General features: G+C 38.4%; 1 protein-coding gene across 3 annotated transcripts in view; it reads right to left on the reverse strand.

Annotated features, from left to right (window-relative positions):
* The window catches only part of LOC143358470 (semaphorin-1A), a 592,115-nt gene that overhangs the window by 71,758 nt on the left and 505,954 nt on the right, over positions 1-14,403 (reverse strand). For all 3 annotated transcript variants that reach the window (XM_076795645.1, XM_076795646.1, XM_076795643.1), the window contains one exon: positions 12,049-12,136. In XM_076795645.1, coding sequence (XP_076651760.1) covers positions 12,049-12,136 — 88 coding nt within the window. The remainder of the gene's footprint in view (positions 1-12,048; positions 12,137-14,403) is intronic.

Below are 14,403 nucleotides of genomic sequence, written 5' to 3' on the forward strand. Positions count from 1 at the left end.
TTTTTCAGCGGCCGATACACCGAAAGCGACAGCTAACGCGGAATTAATGCAAAACTGATAGCTGCAGGAAATGTTCGGTTATCGGGTTGATGCGGGGGAAAAAAATCCCGTGCAACGATCTATCCGTGCACCGATGATACAACGTCGTGCATCTACATATTTCTCTGTCGTTCAGCTGAGTTACACCGGGCCCGGTATCTTTTCTTTTTCCAGAGTAGGTCATGTAAGATGCGATTTAGTCACGCGAACGTTTTATGCACGGGGTTGCACCTCTATCGCGCTAGTTAAACGCGAAAATTAAGACGTATTACTTGTAAACAAGATGTACCACGATATCGGGCAACCAAAACGAAAGGAAACGATAACGCAATTAGAGCGAAACGATATCTGCCGTTCTCACCTTTATCGGCGACTGGCTGTTCCATTTTCGTTGCGGAACAGTGAAAAATTATTCTTTTTCCGAAGAATTCCCGTCACCGGCTTCCGCGGCTAATCTTGATTGACTACGTTCTTTGATTATTAAGCAACCTATTGCAACTTCAGCCACGAATGCCAGCCTTAAGCTCACCTTTTTCAATTCGCCGTAGTTGAACGCCGGAAACACGTGTCATTCGATTAAACCGATGCATTTCTACGAATAAAAATGCTGAATATTATTTCAAGCGCGGACAAAAGCATACGGTAGATCCATAAAGTACTTGAACACTAAATTTCCCATTTCATTTGAAAAAACTTTTAGAAAGATGTAAAAAAATATTAGTATTCGCCGTATGAAAATGAAATATTACTAATACAAGTACTAATGATGAAAAAGGTACTCTCAGGGGCAACGTTCAACTATTTTATATTTTACATATATTTATAACTAAACTGCGGATTTTAAATAAAAATCTTGTGCATCGATCGCAACGAATAGGAGGTAAATAAACAATGATCACGACTCCTAATAATCTTTATTAGTTGAACAATATTACTATGATACTCTTCGATTCTTCCAATGTCTCCGCGGTTTTAGGTTTCGACTACTAGTTTTCGTTACAGACGCATAAAATCCGTACTTGCGACACTGAATGAGAAGAGTGTACGAGAATAAATCGAGGCAGTCATTGCATAAAATGATTGAGCGCGTTTCAGAGATTGTCTGAAAATATTTGAAAAATGTTCTCGAAACTTTCCGAGTGTTCTAGGCTTAGGTGGGGGATTTTGCGTAACGCTGACACGGCGTGTTCCGCCGAAAAAATGTATAAAACCATTTTTCCCCGCGGGTTTTCTAGATCGTCCATGCGTGAATTTGCGATTGTTGACCGTGAATAACTTGATTAGCACCGAAATAATTTACTTTCTAAATGAAATTTAAAACTGCCGCATCGTAACCGCGTTCTCTGCGTTCAAAAGCGTGAATTGAATAAATCCAGCGAATTTTGTAAGCGTTTTACGCATGTATATCATTCCCATGAAAGCCGTTAGTTTACACGAGCGCGCCGGTTTAAACCGGGTCCAGAGAAACTGATTTGAAACCGGTGAATTAATTCTCACAGATATTTGTCACTGTGCTCATTATATTTTGAGGGGATCAAGAGGTTTTGAGGACAGTCATTACGTGGCTATTTTCACTGTGTTCCGTCCTTGTCAGAAATTATAAGCAGGTATATATACATTGTAAAGGTGTATATGTATACGGGCGTATATACAGGCACTTGTACATGTTAGTCGAAAGCTGATTATGCAGAATGGTTAAATTTAATTACAAAACGTCATTCACAATAACGCAATCTATTGCTACAGAAACTTAATGATTAGGTTAAATAACTTACTAATCTGTAAATGGCTCGTCGATTAAATTATCGACTAGCAATACTACTAAAATTTCAATTACAATTTTAGTTATTTAAGAAAAAAACATCGATGATCTTGAAAACTACGAGAGAAACGACCTCCGCGGGATACTGAAACCATTAAAATTATACATAAAAAATTGTGGAAAAATTTGTGGAATATTACGGTACGATGTATTTATGCAAATTATTCGGTAACTTACAAACGCGTATCATAGCTGGAAAAAGCTGTAACTGAATCCTGGATTGTAATTAACGAGGAAATTTTTACAATATTAATCAGGAGCATGCCATATCGCATTTTTAAATTAATACGCAAAGGGAAGTTCTGCACATTATTAAAATTCGTTATTAAATTTGTATCATAATTTAGTAATTTTGTTAAAATTTAATATTTCTGCTACATTGTAGCTGCGCTAGGTATGCACCAGTCAAACATACGCTTCAGTGTTATAAATGTTCGAAACCTGTGAAAACTAGTAATGCAATGCTCCATATTTTTATAATTATTTTTATATTATTCTGAATGAAGCGATACCTGAGGTGATTTGAAGTAATTTATTCCTTTGCAAAAATGTTCTCCGAGACTTTGTTGAGGAGCTACTAACCTAAAACTCGGACCAACCAGAGCGCAGCTACTGCGGACCGAATCCGGCCCGGCCAATGGCAACGCGTCTCTCAGCTGTAGTCGCGCTCTGATTGGTCCGTGTTTTCCGTTGATAACTCCGGAACGAAGCCGCGGAGAACATTTTCGCAAAAGAAAAAGTTGCTTCAAATGACTTCAGAAATCGCCCCTTTCAAGGAAGTACAACAAACGGATATGAACAAAGCGCAAAGCTAATGTTTTTATTTTATTTGTATTGAAAACGTTGAAAACGTTTTTGTAATGGATGCCCTCGTACTGAATCTGAAAACTGTGCATACACAGTTTTTATTGAAATCGTTTGCCTACATTTATTTCTGATTCCTTTTCAGTTTGTGTTTGCATTCACTCGGGTTGCTTCTATTTGCAGTAAACATTGTAAATCGAGCACGGAGCTACGTATATTGATTGCATATAATACGGTATAGAAAACTATTGTACAGTATTTTTCTAACGTTTATTGGGCAGTGTAGGATCGTGTCAACCTATTCCAGCCGTGCAGCCATTGCCGGCGTGCAGCGCAGCATCTGTCACAATCAACTGACAGCGAAAAATGATAAATTCTCTTAAAGTTGGATGGTTTACACCGAGATTACAGCTGTCTCTAAAAAACATGAAAAAGTGAAAAAGTTTTTAGCGTTTGACAGAAAAATGAACTTTTTTTTTTCTGACAGAAAAATTGATTCTGTATTCTCGTCGAAAACACTACGGACGAAGAATAAACTTTTAGACCGATGAAAATGCTTGGAACAAATTGACGACGAAAGAAATCAGTTTGGTCCTTAATTAATCTGTCGATTAAACAGTTTCCGGGTTATCCCGCGCGGCAATTTAAAAGACTTGTTTTTCAAGAGAAACGCGTCGAAAGTTTTCGACGAAGTTTCGAGGTAGTTACAGTTAAAAAATCGATTTGAGGAGTTAGTACTGCCATTTTCCAGGACCGTGAAAATTAAATCTTCCTCTTCGAAATGATCTTATACGTTAAACAGATTTTAACGTTGTTATTTCTGCGGACGCAATTACGAAATGTGGGGAGCAAAAATACTCCGCTGCGGTGTGATTGCACTGCCATATGTATATTTATTTATATACGAACAAAATTATTCATTGTACAGTAACAACAATTTATATTGTATAAATGGTAACGATTATGCGAGCGATCCGGTTATCCAAACCATTTTGTCCCCTAACGGGACCGGATATATGTACATACAAAATCCTATTGAATTTGTTGTATCAATCTAATGAACTTGTGGCATCCGCAGTTAATATTATATTACTGTCGATTGCGATTACCTGTCAATTGCATACTGTTATCAGTTCAATCCACTTATTAGTTTATAGAGATAATAATCATATCTATGATTACGAGTTTAGTAAGGTCAATAGTTTACTAGTCGGCACAGTATTTGACTAGTAGTTTAATAGTCAATTGTTTACACTTCTACCTACAAATGATTGCACTATTTACCAGAGCTACTGATCTCACTGGACAATTAAGGAAAATATAAGCTTCCCTAGTAATTTTTCAAATGAATATTCATTAATAATCATACGACTTGATAAAAAATAATAAAAATTAAGGTACCGGCGTGACTGTATATTTTGCAAGTAATTGAGGTTGTTATATTGTTGAAAGGAAAAGAGATATAGTGTCGGTCTTGAATGATAAACCGACGAGACAAGCTTTGACACAAATAGTTTAATTGTAGTTTACAAGTATGGCATTCTAACGCGATTCTAATTCGAGAAAAGTATCGATATGCAGCAAACGATGCAACTGCAGTGCGCTTCCGCATATTTCTCTATTGTTAGTCAAGTCTCGCTGACGTCACGTATTGTGCAGAATGGCCGACACGTTCGCACGTACGTACGTACACATATGTATCTTATTATATAACACTATATACAGTCGAAAAGATTAGAGAAACATTCATGCACCGACAACAGGCACAATGCTCCATTACTAGACAAGCAATTAATATCATAACAATCGGTTGTTGTTTGTCATGATGTGTCAGTTACAAAGGCTGCTGACGTCATTATCGTTCATCATTCCTTCATCTTCATACTAAGTATATCGCACAAGCATGTCAACAACGAAAACTGTCTCGATTGTTTGCATATACATTTTTGTATACACAAATAAATGAATAATTTGAGTAAATTATTATTTGATAATGAAAGAATTATAATAAAATTTAATTTCCTTTTTTTTCATGTTTTTCAATTTGATTATATCAGTATCAAGCAAGGGCAGAACCAAGTTCTTCTGAACACAGAAAAAAGATATTGTTTAATACTTGTTCACGCTGTGTTTCGCGTTTTTTCAATTGATAAAATTCAATATTCGGTACACCTTTATAATATTTACGTTAAATTTAGTACGTAAGGTTAATTTATGTTTATTGTCTCGGAATGTATGATGCAAGTTTGCGGAGAATATTACAATGAACTTCTAAGGCGAGGGAAATTATGCAAATTAGTTCAGACAAAGTAACGATAGATCGTGACCTAGACAGTTTTCGCAGCACTGAGAACATATTATCGTGACGTTGACAATACATACATGTATCACTGAAATTATGTGTTTCTTCGTGACAATGGTGTTTGCAATTGATCAAAGTACAAAGAATAGTCGAAAGAACGGTGAAAACAAAAAATATTCTAATTACTGTGGCACAAATTCTATTCATTTATCGTGTATAGAAATCTTCGCTTTTGAGTAAATCGAGTTTGAAAATTCAGCGAATACTCGTGCTATTATACAGGGTGTCACAGAAATGTTGTACTTCCTTAAAGGGGTTGATTCCCGAGGTCAAAAATCTTCTCCACGGCTTTGTTAAGGAGTTATTAACGAAAAACACGGACCAATCAAACTCGTTTTTTTTTTTCGAAATCGGGGCGTCAAACAAAAAACTGTTTTTCTTTCGTTTCGACTCACTTTAGCCTGTATAATTACTTCCCAGTCAGTGGTGCACGGTACACAGGACACACTCAATATATTTTCACATCCATTATCAAATTATTCCACGAGCAAGGTTTCATACCGTTTTCAAACGGGGTGATATTACTAACAGATAAATTCACGTCACCGTGATTTATCAAAATATAAAACATTTGAGCCTCTCCGGTATCAAAAAACGAGTCGCGTCACTGGCAATAAATCACGGTGCAGCTTGATTGGAACGTTCTAGCGAAATTCGTCGCTTTTAAAGCACGCGACCGTGTTCATGATTATATTGTAAACAAATTGTTAGGGATCGGAAAATGTACACCGCGTCAAAGCGCGCTATTTATTGCGAACGATAAGGATAATCTTCGTTTAACATAAATCAGGCGTGCTAATACGCCACGTTCATGCAGCGCGTAATGTGCAATATATTAAATAAATGGTTCGACATAACGCGTGACAAACGAGCTGAAACCGCGTCACAGCTCTACACATTCTCGCGTCGTTTTCCGCGCAATTTTCTGCCGAAACGACGCGCTTTTTACCCTTTTCAGCTTGCTATTGATTTCACCGGAAGCAATTTCTCCAAAGAAACACGCAATCACACGTGTTGTCGAATCCTCTCGATGGTTGAGCAGCACACGCGCTGCCGAGCGCATCATCGAAACGTGATAAACAATCATTGCGAATCGATAGGTAGCTGTGCTTGATAGAAAAAACTCTTTGTAAACAAGCTTGACCAATATACGTTAGAAACAGCGCAGAGAGCCGCCGCCGATTCCTAATTTAACTTTAATGAATTCCACGTAAACTACGTGCCGGGAGTCGGAATTCTTTAGGTTCGTGACGTGTGTGGCTTATACGTGTGCCGAGTGTCCGTTGCGTTGACGACAGAATCCGGAAGAAGGTGATAAAAGGTTAATCGAAAAGACAGGATGCTGCTTTTCGCGTGGGCTTTCGTTTCCGAGAAAGTCGAATTTTTCAGCAGAATTTTAATCATTGGTTCAATGCTGCTTTTATTTCAATATTCGTTGAGCACGTCTGCGTTCGAGTACCGAGTAGCTGCGGGGGTCTGGCTATAATTCGTTAATACTACTTGAAATGAATATTGATGACGGAACGCTAAGTGTCTCTTTCATATCTGTTTATCGTACGCTATCAGCTTGCATCAAATTATCGAGGGACATAAATAATACAGTATCGCCGTCATATATTTGCAAAATTTGCATTAATAAATTTACGGTAGATGTAGATTGATACGGAAATTTTTAAGCAATTTATCGTTATAAAGTCTTTTTGAAATTCAAGGTCTGTAACAATTTTCAAAGTTTTCTTGTCGTTTATACGCGAGCCGGTTCAGCGAGACCCTTTTGAAATCGTTAACAATCTCGCAAACTCGGTTAGTGCAATTTTTCACGACTTTCTGCGTCATTACGTTACGATATTTTGCCCCTTTTTTATTCAAATATTTGACGAATATTATATTCCGTCGGGATTTTTATACGTACAAGCTCTCCAACAATTAATGAACACATTCTCGAGTCCGTGACGGGGCCATCATTAAACATCGCTTAATCAGTGTTCGTCCTTGATTCTTTCCGAGTACGAGAGTCCTGTCGTGGAACCTTCACAAAGTTTATACAGGGTGGGCCAATAACTTTGTCCACCTCGAATATTTCCGTTACTGATATGTGCGAAAGTTGTATGGTAGAGAGGGGGAAATTTTGTGACGTCAAAATGTTTTAGGTGCGCGGAGGCGTTTCGGAGATTTCAAGGTCACCTTCTATATCTCATCAACTATTGGATTTGGGACATATAAGGATCAACACAGTTTTACGCAGAATTCACATCATTCACAATTCATTTACATCACAATATGTCCCCCTTCACAACATGCAAGTTTTCTGTACAAAATTTTCTCACATTATTGCGAGTAACGGAGATATTCAAGGACGAGAGCGATCTCACTGTGTGAGGAAATACACGTGATAATAATAATAAAAAGATACTTTATCTTATGCTTGAGATGATCAAAATAGAGATATTTCGTTCGCCGAAATTCTACTGTTTATTCAAGATAGCGTTTCATTCGAATTATAGAGCAGCGATTATTTGAGATATTTTTTCTTCAAAGTTATTACCCTGTATACACGAGACCAGCCTCTTAACCGTTTGCGCTGCAAGTTTCAGTGTGTCTTTGTTGCTCCGTGGGAGTGAACGTAGTCTGACCTCACGCGTACTTTGTAACACGAGTGCATTCTGAAATAACTTTCTACCGTTTTTATATATTATTTTTAAAAAATAACCATGTCACGGGCTATTATTTCGGACGTTGATTCGATTGCTAGTGATTCTGAGGATGGTGAAAGAACAGACACAAGTAGTGATGATAGGACTATTATCTTTTTATAAATTTTAATTTTCAAAGAAAAAAAAACAATTTAATGTTTATTTTTCCTTATTCACAATCACAATTAAGATTGTTTCTTTATAATGCGAAAAGAATGATTAAAATTGATTGATATTTGTCTAAACGAGAGTGTTTTGTTCGACAACATCGAGTCAAAATATGTACCGCAGTTTTCGTGCGTTCTTGCAAGAATTGCTTAGCAGTCGAACGGTTAAACAAAACATCCGAGGGCCGTGGTCGGTGGACAACACGTTGAAAAGATGTCACCGCGATGTCGTCAGATCCGCGTCCGGTGCGCGCAGTGCGCACGAAAATTCGCGATGACGCGCCATGGACGGGATGACGTCGTGTTTATCAAATTCGCGAAGAGGCCGTCGATGTATACAATGTGCGTGCACGCATCGTCCGAACTCGGTCAACACGAGTTATGTTGGCCCGGGCACAGTGCACCGTGCACCGTGCACCGTGCACAGTGCAACGCGCGTCCCGTGCATCGCGAGCGATCCCGCTCGCTCGAAAGCAGCTCTTTACTTCGTCAAAGCCACGACAAGAGCTGTCAAAACTGCCCGTCCCGCGTTTCCGAATGTGATAACAACATTCTTGAAAAACGTTTGCCCAGCGACCTGCCACGGACAGCTTGCTGTACCGGGGTCCTCGATACAGACCCGACTCCTCCGCCAAAACGGACGCCAACTTTGACCCGACTAGATCAACTCTTTTTTTTTGTCGTTCCGGTGCAAACCCACCACTAGAGTCCCGCAGAAATTGGTGGACCAGATTTGAACATTTTCTACTGGACGCATCTGGAAATTTGAAAAACTGATCTCTCTTGCGTTTGCTTAACCCTTACGACACGGCGCGTGCAATTATTATATTTACAGAAATGTTCGAACAATAGAACTATGTATCTATGAAGTTTTGCACGCGAAAATTATTTCCCAAACCATAGCCCGTTTCAGGAAATGTTTCGAACAACAAAATAATTTATCATTTTCTTAAGCAATGTTCCTTCAGAATTTAGGAACTAAGTAATATCTGAGCTACGTGTATTTGGTTTGAAGTATTAACCCTTTGCGCTCGGCGCTATTTTCATTCTAAAACTAAATTTTTCCTCCGTCTTGGAATACTTTCATTTTCTTCATACGAAACTGATCCGATTACCGCGTATAATATTTAAATGTTTAGTAATCTGTTGAATAGAAATTTTGTAATGTAACAAATATTTTGTAATATTTTTTATAATTTCTTTGAAATAATGCCACAATAATTTCTGGCGGTGCTTCAGAGTCACCACTCGAGTGCAAAGGGTTAATAAATAAATAAAGCTTGCCTATTTCGAGATGGGATATTTTATTGTGGTCGCAAATCTTTTCTGACTGTGAAATCACCCTTCATTTGTTTTTCATATGAAACTGTATATCTTATTTTAGCTTTCGTTTAACCCTTCAGTGCACCGGTCAAAAGTATCCATATTTTTACATAACGCTACTGTCGCTATATCGGATAAAATTATCACTAGTACAATTCTAAGATAATTTAAAGAAAGTTAAGGCAGTGCACTCTCAATTCATAAATTTCGCAGACCCAATTCTTGCACAGAAGGGTTAATTATTTCGGTGGTTTGGTACAATTTGAGACTAATCTTCGCAAGTACTTTGGCACCGGACAGTTGAACGTGAACGACACTGTTCGTAAAATGTTTGGTGCGACATAATAGATGGACCTCTGGACATAGTAGTGGACCCTTACTTTCCTGGTGGTAGACTAACCGGAGAACGCGACAAGCTACAATGATTTTCTGATTGATGAACTGCCAAGTCTTTTCAGAGATATTTCTCTCGCCACCAGATTACGGATGTGGTTCGAGCATGATGGTGCTCCTGTCCACAATGACCGCCGCGCCCGGATAACACTGAACAGTATGTTTCCTGGCCGTTGGATAGTAAGAGGAAATAGGATCCCCCTCCACCGAACTTTCCAGATTTAATACCTATGGCCTTTTTTTTGTCGAGCTTTATGAAAGATACAATTTTTCGAGAAGATTCTCGTGAAAGTATGAAGACAGACTAGGGACGCCTGCCGACGAGTTAGGGCAACACTCGAGAAAATGAAACTTTTACTGCTCGAATATAATGGGACTCCATTCATTTAAAAAACGCGATTCGGACAGTTCAGACTCTCACTATCGTTCCTTCGCGCGAATAACAAGAACTGATGTTTGTATTATCGGACTTCTAGCCTAATTGGGCGTCGTAACATGATTTGCAAAATGGACATACCTATCGCTACAACAGATACAAAAATGAAATCAAAATCATTCTTTTTCCTTGATTTTTTTGTATACCGTGAACAGTTAACAAAAATAAACGAAAAGTTGATATTTATTTTCAACATATCGCGACACTTTTCATATCAAAGCAGAAATAACAGTACACAAAAAGTTCGATAGTAAAAGATTTTACAGTTTTATAATAAAAGAATACAACACAGATAGTAAAATACGTATCATGTTCTACGGTCGAAAAGCCTTTTAAAGATGCATAATATTTATGCGAGTTTGCGATGGCATAGCGTACGTACTTCGAGGTATCAAAAGAGACTTTTAGAATATTCGAGCGACCGGATACAAACTGCATTAAATATTTCTAGCTAGCATAATAGTATTCTTATCGCGAAGTTTCAACAATAAGTTTGTATTGAAACTAGTTCAAACTTTATTTATTGTCCTAGGTGTAATTGCAGGTAAAGAGTATGAGGGTGCAGCATGGGAGGGATGAGCTTTTAAAGCGTTCTCCAATAAAAGTAGACGTTAATGGATATGGCCTGAAAACGTGAAAATTTTATGATAGCACTTATAATAAAAAAACTATTGTTCTTAAATGAGTCCTACCACCATCTCGAGTACCGAGATGTCGTATTAAAATAAATTTTACAGTGTGGTCATAGTATCTTATCTTCTACAAGCTAAATCCTTCAGAAGGATTGTACCTGATACACCATCTAGAAAAATTTAATTTCTTTTATTTTATCAAAGGTAATTAAGTGTTTATTTATTGGTTTACACCGTATAAGGTTTATCAAGGGTATAGAAAGACAGGAATTAGTAGCCTCTTTAATTCCACAACGATTTGAAAGGCAACGTATATGCTGATCCCTCTGAAAACCAAACGAAACTATCCTCCCCCCCCCTCTCTCGCTTTTCCACGGGCTACTGAATTCCCGGAAGGACAAACTCCTTTGAAAGGTGGCCCCTTTTATGCATAAATAGGTATTTCCCTATCGTTGCCAGGGATCGTGAAACCGAGCGAAATTGTTACGCAAGACGATCGTATCGTCGCACGGCAACCCTAAAATAGTTCGAGCTCTCTCTCTCTCTTCTTGGACAGCTGCCGATTTGCATATTTATTTCCGATGATAATATGTACGTGTTCCTCGTGAACGTTGCTCGAAACGTTTTTCGAACAGAAAACATCCGCTTATTTTCGTTTTGTCTCCATTTTGTGGGAAAGGGGCGAGACAAAGGTAAAGAAGAGGCTCGCTTAACACTAGGTTCACGGGACCCGTCAAAATGGCGGGTTTTAATATTTTTACTTTAAAAATATTAAGATTGTAAGGATACACAGATGAGAAATTATTTGGCAAATTTATTTCTTTGGGTATACAGTGACTCCCAAAAATATTCGGACACTAGCTATAACTAACTTTACAACTTGATAATTCCTTTGTTAATAAAGCAATCGTCCCGGGAATTGTTTCTAGCAATAAAAGATCTATTAATGTTGATAAACATAAATAATTTATTTGAAAAATGTACATAAATTCCATAATAAAAATTAGTAAAAGAAATAGTCCAAATTAGTTAGTCAAATTAGTAAAACAAACGGTCCATTATTTCGTTCAATAATTTTTATTACGAAACGTATGTATATTTTTCAAATAAATCATACATGTTTATCATCCTTAATAAATGTTTCATTGCTAAAAACAATTTCCAGGGCGATTGCTTTATCAACAAACGAATTATTAAATCATAAAGTTAGTTGTACCTAGTGTCCGAATATTTATGGGAGTCACTGTATATTACTTGAAAAATATTGCTAAAATTTTGGGTAGCACGTTCTTGTTATCTTTACGAAGCGATGCAAAATATTCGCTTTTAAATGTGATAAAGATAACTCACTGTAAATGTGTGTTACAGATAACTCACCTGCGAAAAGCGCGGTGCTGTTGTGCCGTGGATCGTAAGGGCACAAACCCAACCCGTCGGTGTCGCTGTCTTTAACGTATGTGCCATCCTGAAACAGAAATTGGGAATACGTTGCATAATTTATGGCTGGACAGAGAAAAAGTAGCGTACCCCACCGCTGTCGAACGAATTTGTATTATTTACAACTGTCACTCGATTGTACGAACATTAGGAACTTAGAAATGTTGAAAATTCGAACACATAACAGCTTATGAAACGAAGAACGGCTCCTGAAATTTTTAATGGTCAATTCAACTTTAATTTAAATTTAAGGTTCTTTGCACTTTCGCGGCGAAGCGAGTCGACTCGATAATTAGAAAATATCGAAACTGCAAGGAAAAGTTGCTTCCCGTGCACCATATTTTCTAGACCCGAAAGCAACAAATTCTCGCCGTTTTTTGTTTGTCGTCACTATTCAAATATTTGAATGGAATCTTAAAAATTTCGACGCCGTGTACGTCCGATAAGTCTTGTTTTTAATAATAAATCCGAAGATTTCTCGAAGACTAACAAATAAACTGTACCAAGGCCAGAAATATGAATGCAAGGACCCTGCAGCTCATTCGTAAATAATAGCAGTAAATATGAATCGGTTTTAAGACGGATCTTAGAATTGGAGGAAATAAAAATATCAATTTTGACGATTACATTAGAAACATAAGTTGAACAGGAAATGCAGTATTAATCGTAGAGAAGTGTACAGTGAACGGTTTCCCTCGAAGTTAACCCTAGCCTAAGGCAGAGTGCTTGTGTACCCTAGGGAAATTTCTTTGGGAGAATTTCCTCCCGGAAACTTCATTTCCTGCCTTTTTCTTCAGCCAGGATCCCCTCCCGCCCACCTCCGTTGACTGAAATTCAATTCGACGGTATCATTTTCCGCGTTAATGTAATATCCCCGAATGACCTTGCGAAATACGTAGTTATGCGCGCAGCTGGGGGAAAAATTCTTCTAGAATGATCTTTTCATTCAGCAGTGCTCCCCCTCGAGGGAAGACTTCCGATCGATCGCGGAAAAACGGAAACGATCAATCTTTTCCTGTTTTCAGCTTTCGTAATTGGACGAATGCTTCGCAAAAATAATTATTTCTCTGTACGCGGTCGTACGCAAAGACCTCGCCTAACTTTCCGCGGGCGTTATGTATTTTATAAACTTTTCTCCTTACGAGATTACTCCCCGCCCTCGGACAAATGCTGTTCCAGCGTGATCACTGCATTTTCCCGCGATTGTTCGGGGAAAATGGCGCCGGGAGTTTTGGCGGGTTGATCTCCCGCCGGAGATCCTTGTCGCGGAATATCCTATTAAATGTCGGATGCACGGTCACGATTAGATTATGCAAATAACACGGAAATGCGTGGTAAATACGGTTATTCGGATACATCAACGGCGAATAGACGCGTTGCTCTAATAACAGCCCGCCGGTATTACTCCCAATAATCCGGCCGCCATTTTCTTTTAACGGGTCAATAGCAATCACAGCTTCGTCTCGCATAGTAGTCTTTACTCGATACAAGACACTGGCAAGACCCGTGTTGTTGACATGCATCGAGTAAACACAGTGCATTATTTATACAGTGTGGTGCGCAACATTTTACACATTCGTGACTTTCGATAATAAATTCAATTTATAGCTAGCGATTCGTATCTTCGATGTAACAGGTCTCGAGTACGCGTGCAAAATTCTACGATTCTTCAGATCCAATTTGAACAGCGATGTTCACATTCCCGGAGTTAATTTTCTCGAACATATGTTTCTGTTACGAAACGCAAAACTGACGTTGGTTTTTCTTCTGAAAAATTTGACGAGAGCAAAACGATTTTCCGGGAGTTGAACAAAATCTTACCCCGCAGGAGAATGCCTCGCTTTTACACACGAGCTTTAAAAAATTGATGCGCGATTTTTACCTGTCGTTTTATCGCACTTTCAATGAGAAGCGCGCCACCGGAATTAGGTTAGCCGAAAGTACACCGCGAGGAGATTGCACGGTCGAACTTTTATACCTTGGTCGTGTGTAATGCGTGCTTAGTGTACGTTGGGTGAGTGTTTAGTGTGTGTTCAGCGTGTGTTTAGTGTGTATTTTGTATGTTTAGAAACGAGTATTACTCTCCCGTTGCCTTATCGCTTCCTGGTATCATTCTTGCATGTTGATGCATCGCCGCATTAACTCTTACGGGATATCGTTCTAACGTTATGCACACTAAACCTACACTGAATATTAAGTACACACTGAACGTACACTAAGATCGCAGTAAACACGTGCATAATGTCGGCAGCACATTTTTCATTCGGAACGCGACGAAAAAAATTTGCACGTCGA

The sequence above is a fragment of the Halictus rubicundus genome, chromosome 10 (assembly GCF_050948215.1).
Source record: "Halictus rubicundus isolate RS-2024b chromosome 10, iyHalRubi1_principal, whole genome shotgun sequence".
Taxonomy (NCBI): domain Eukaryota; kingdom Metazoa; phylum Arthropoda; class Insecta; order Hymenoptera; family Halictidae; genus Halictus; species Halictus rubicundus.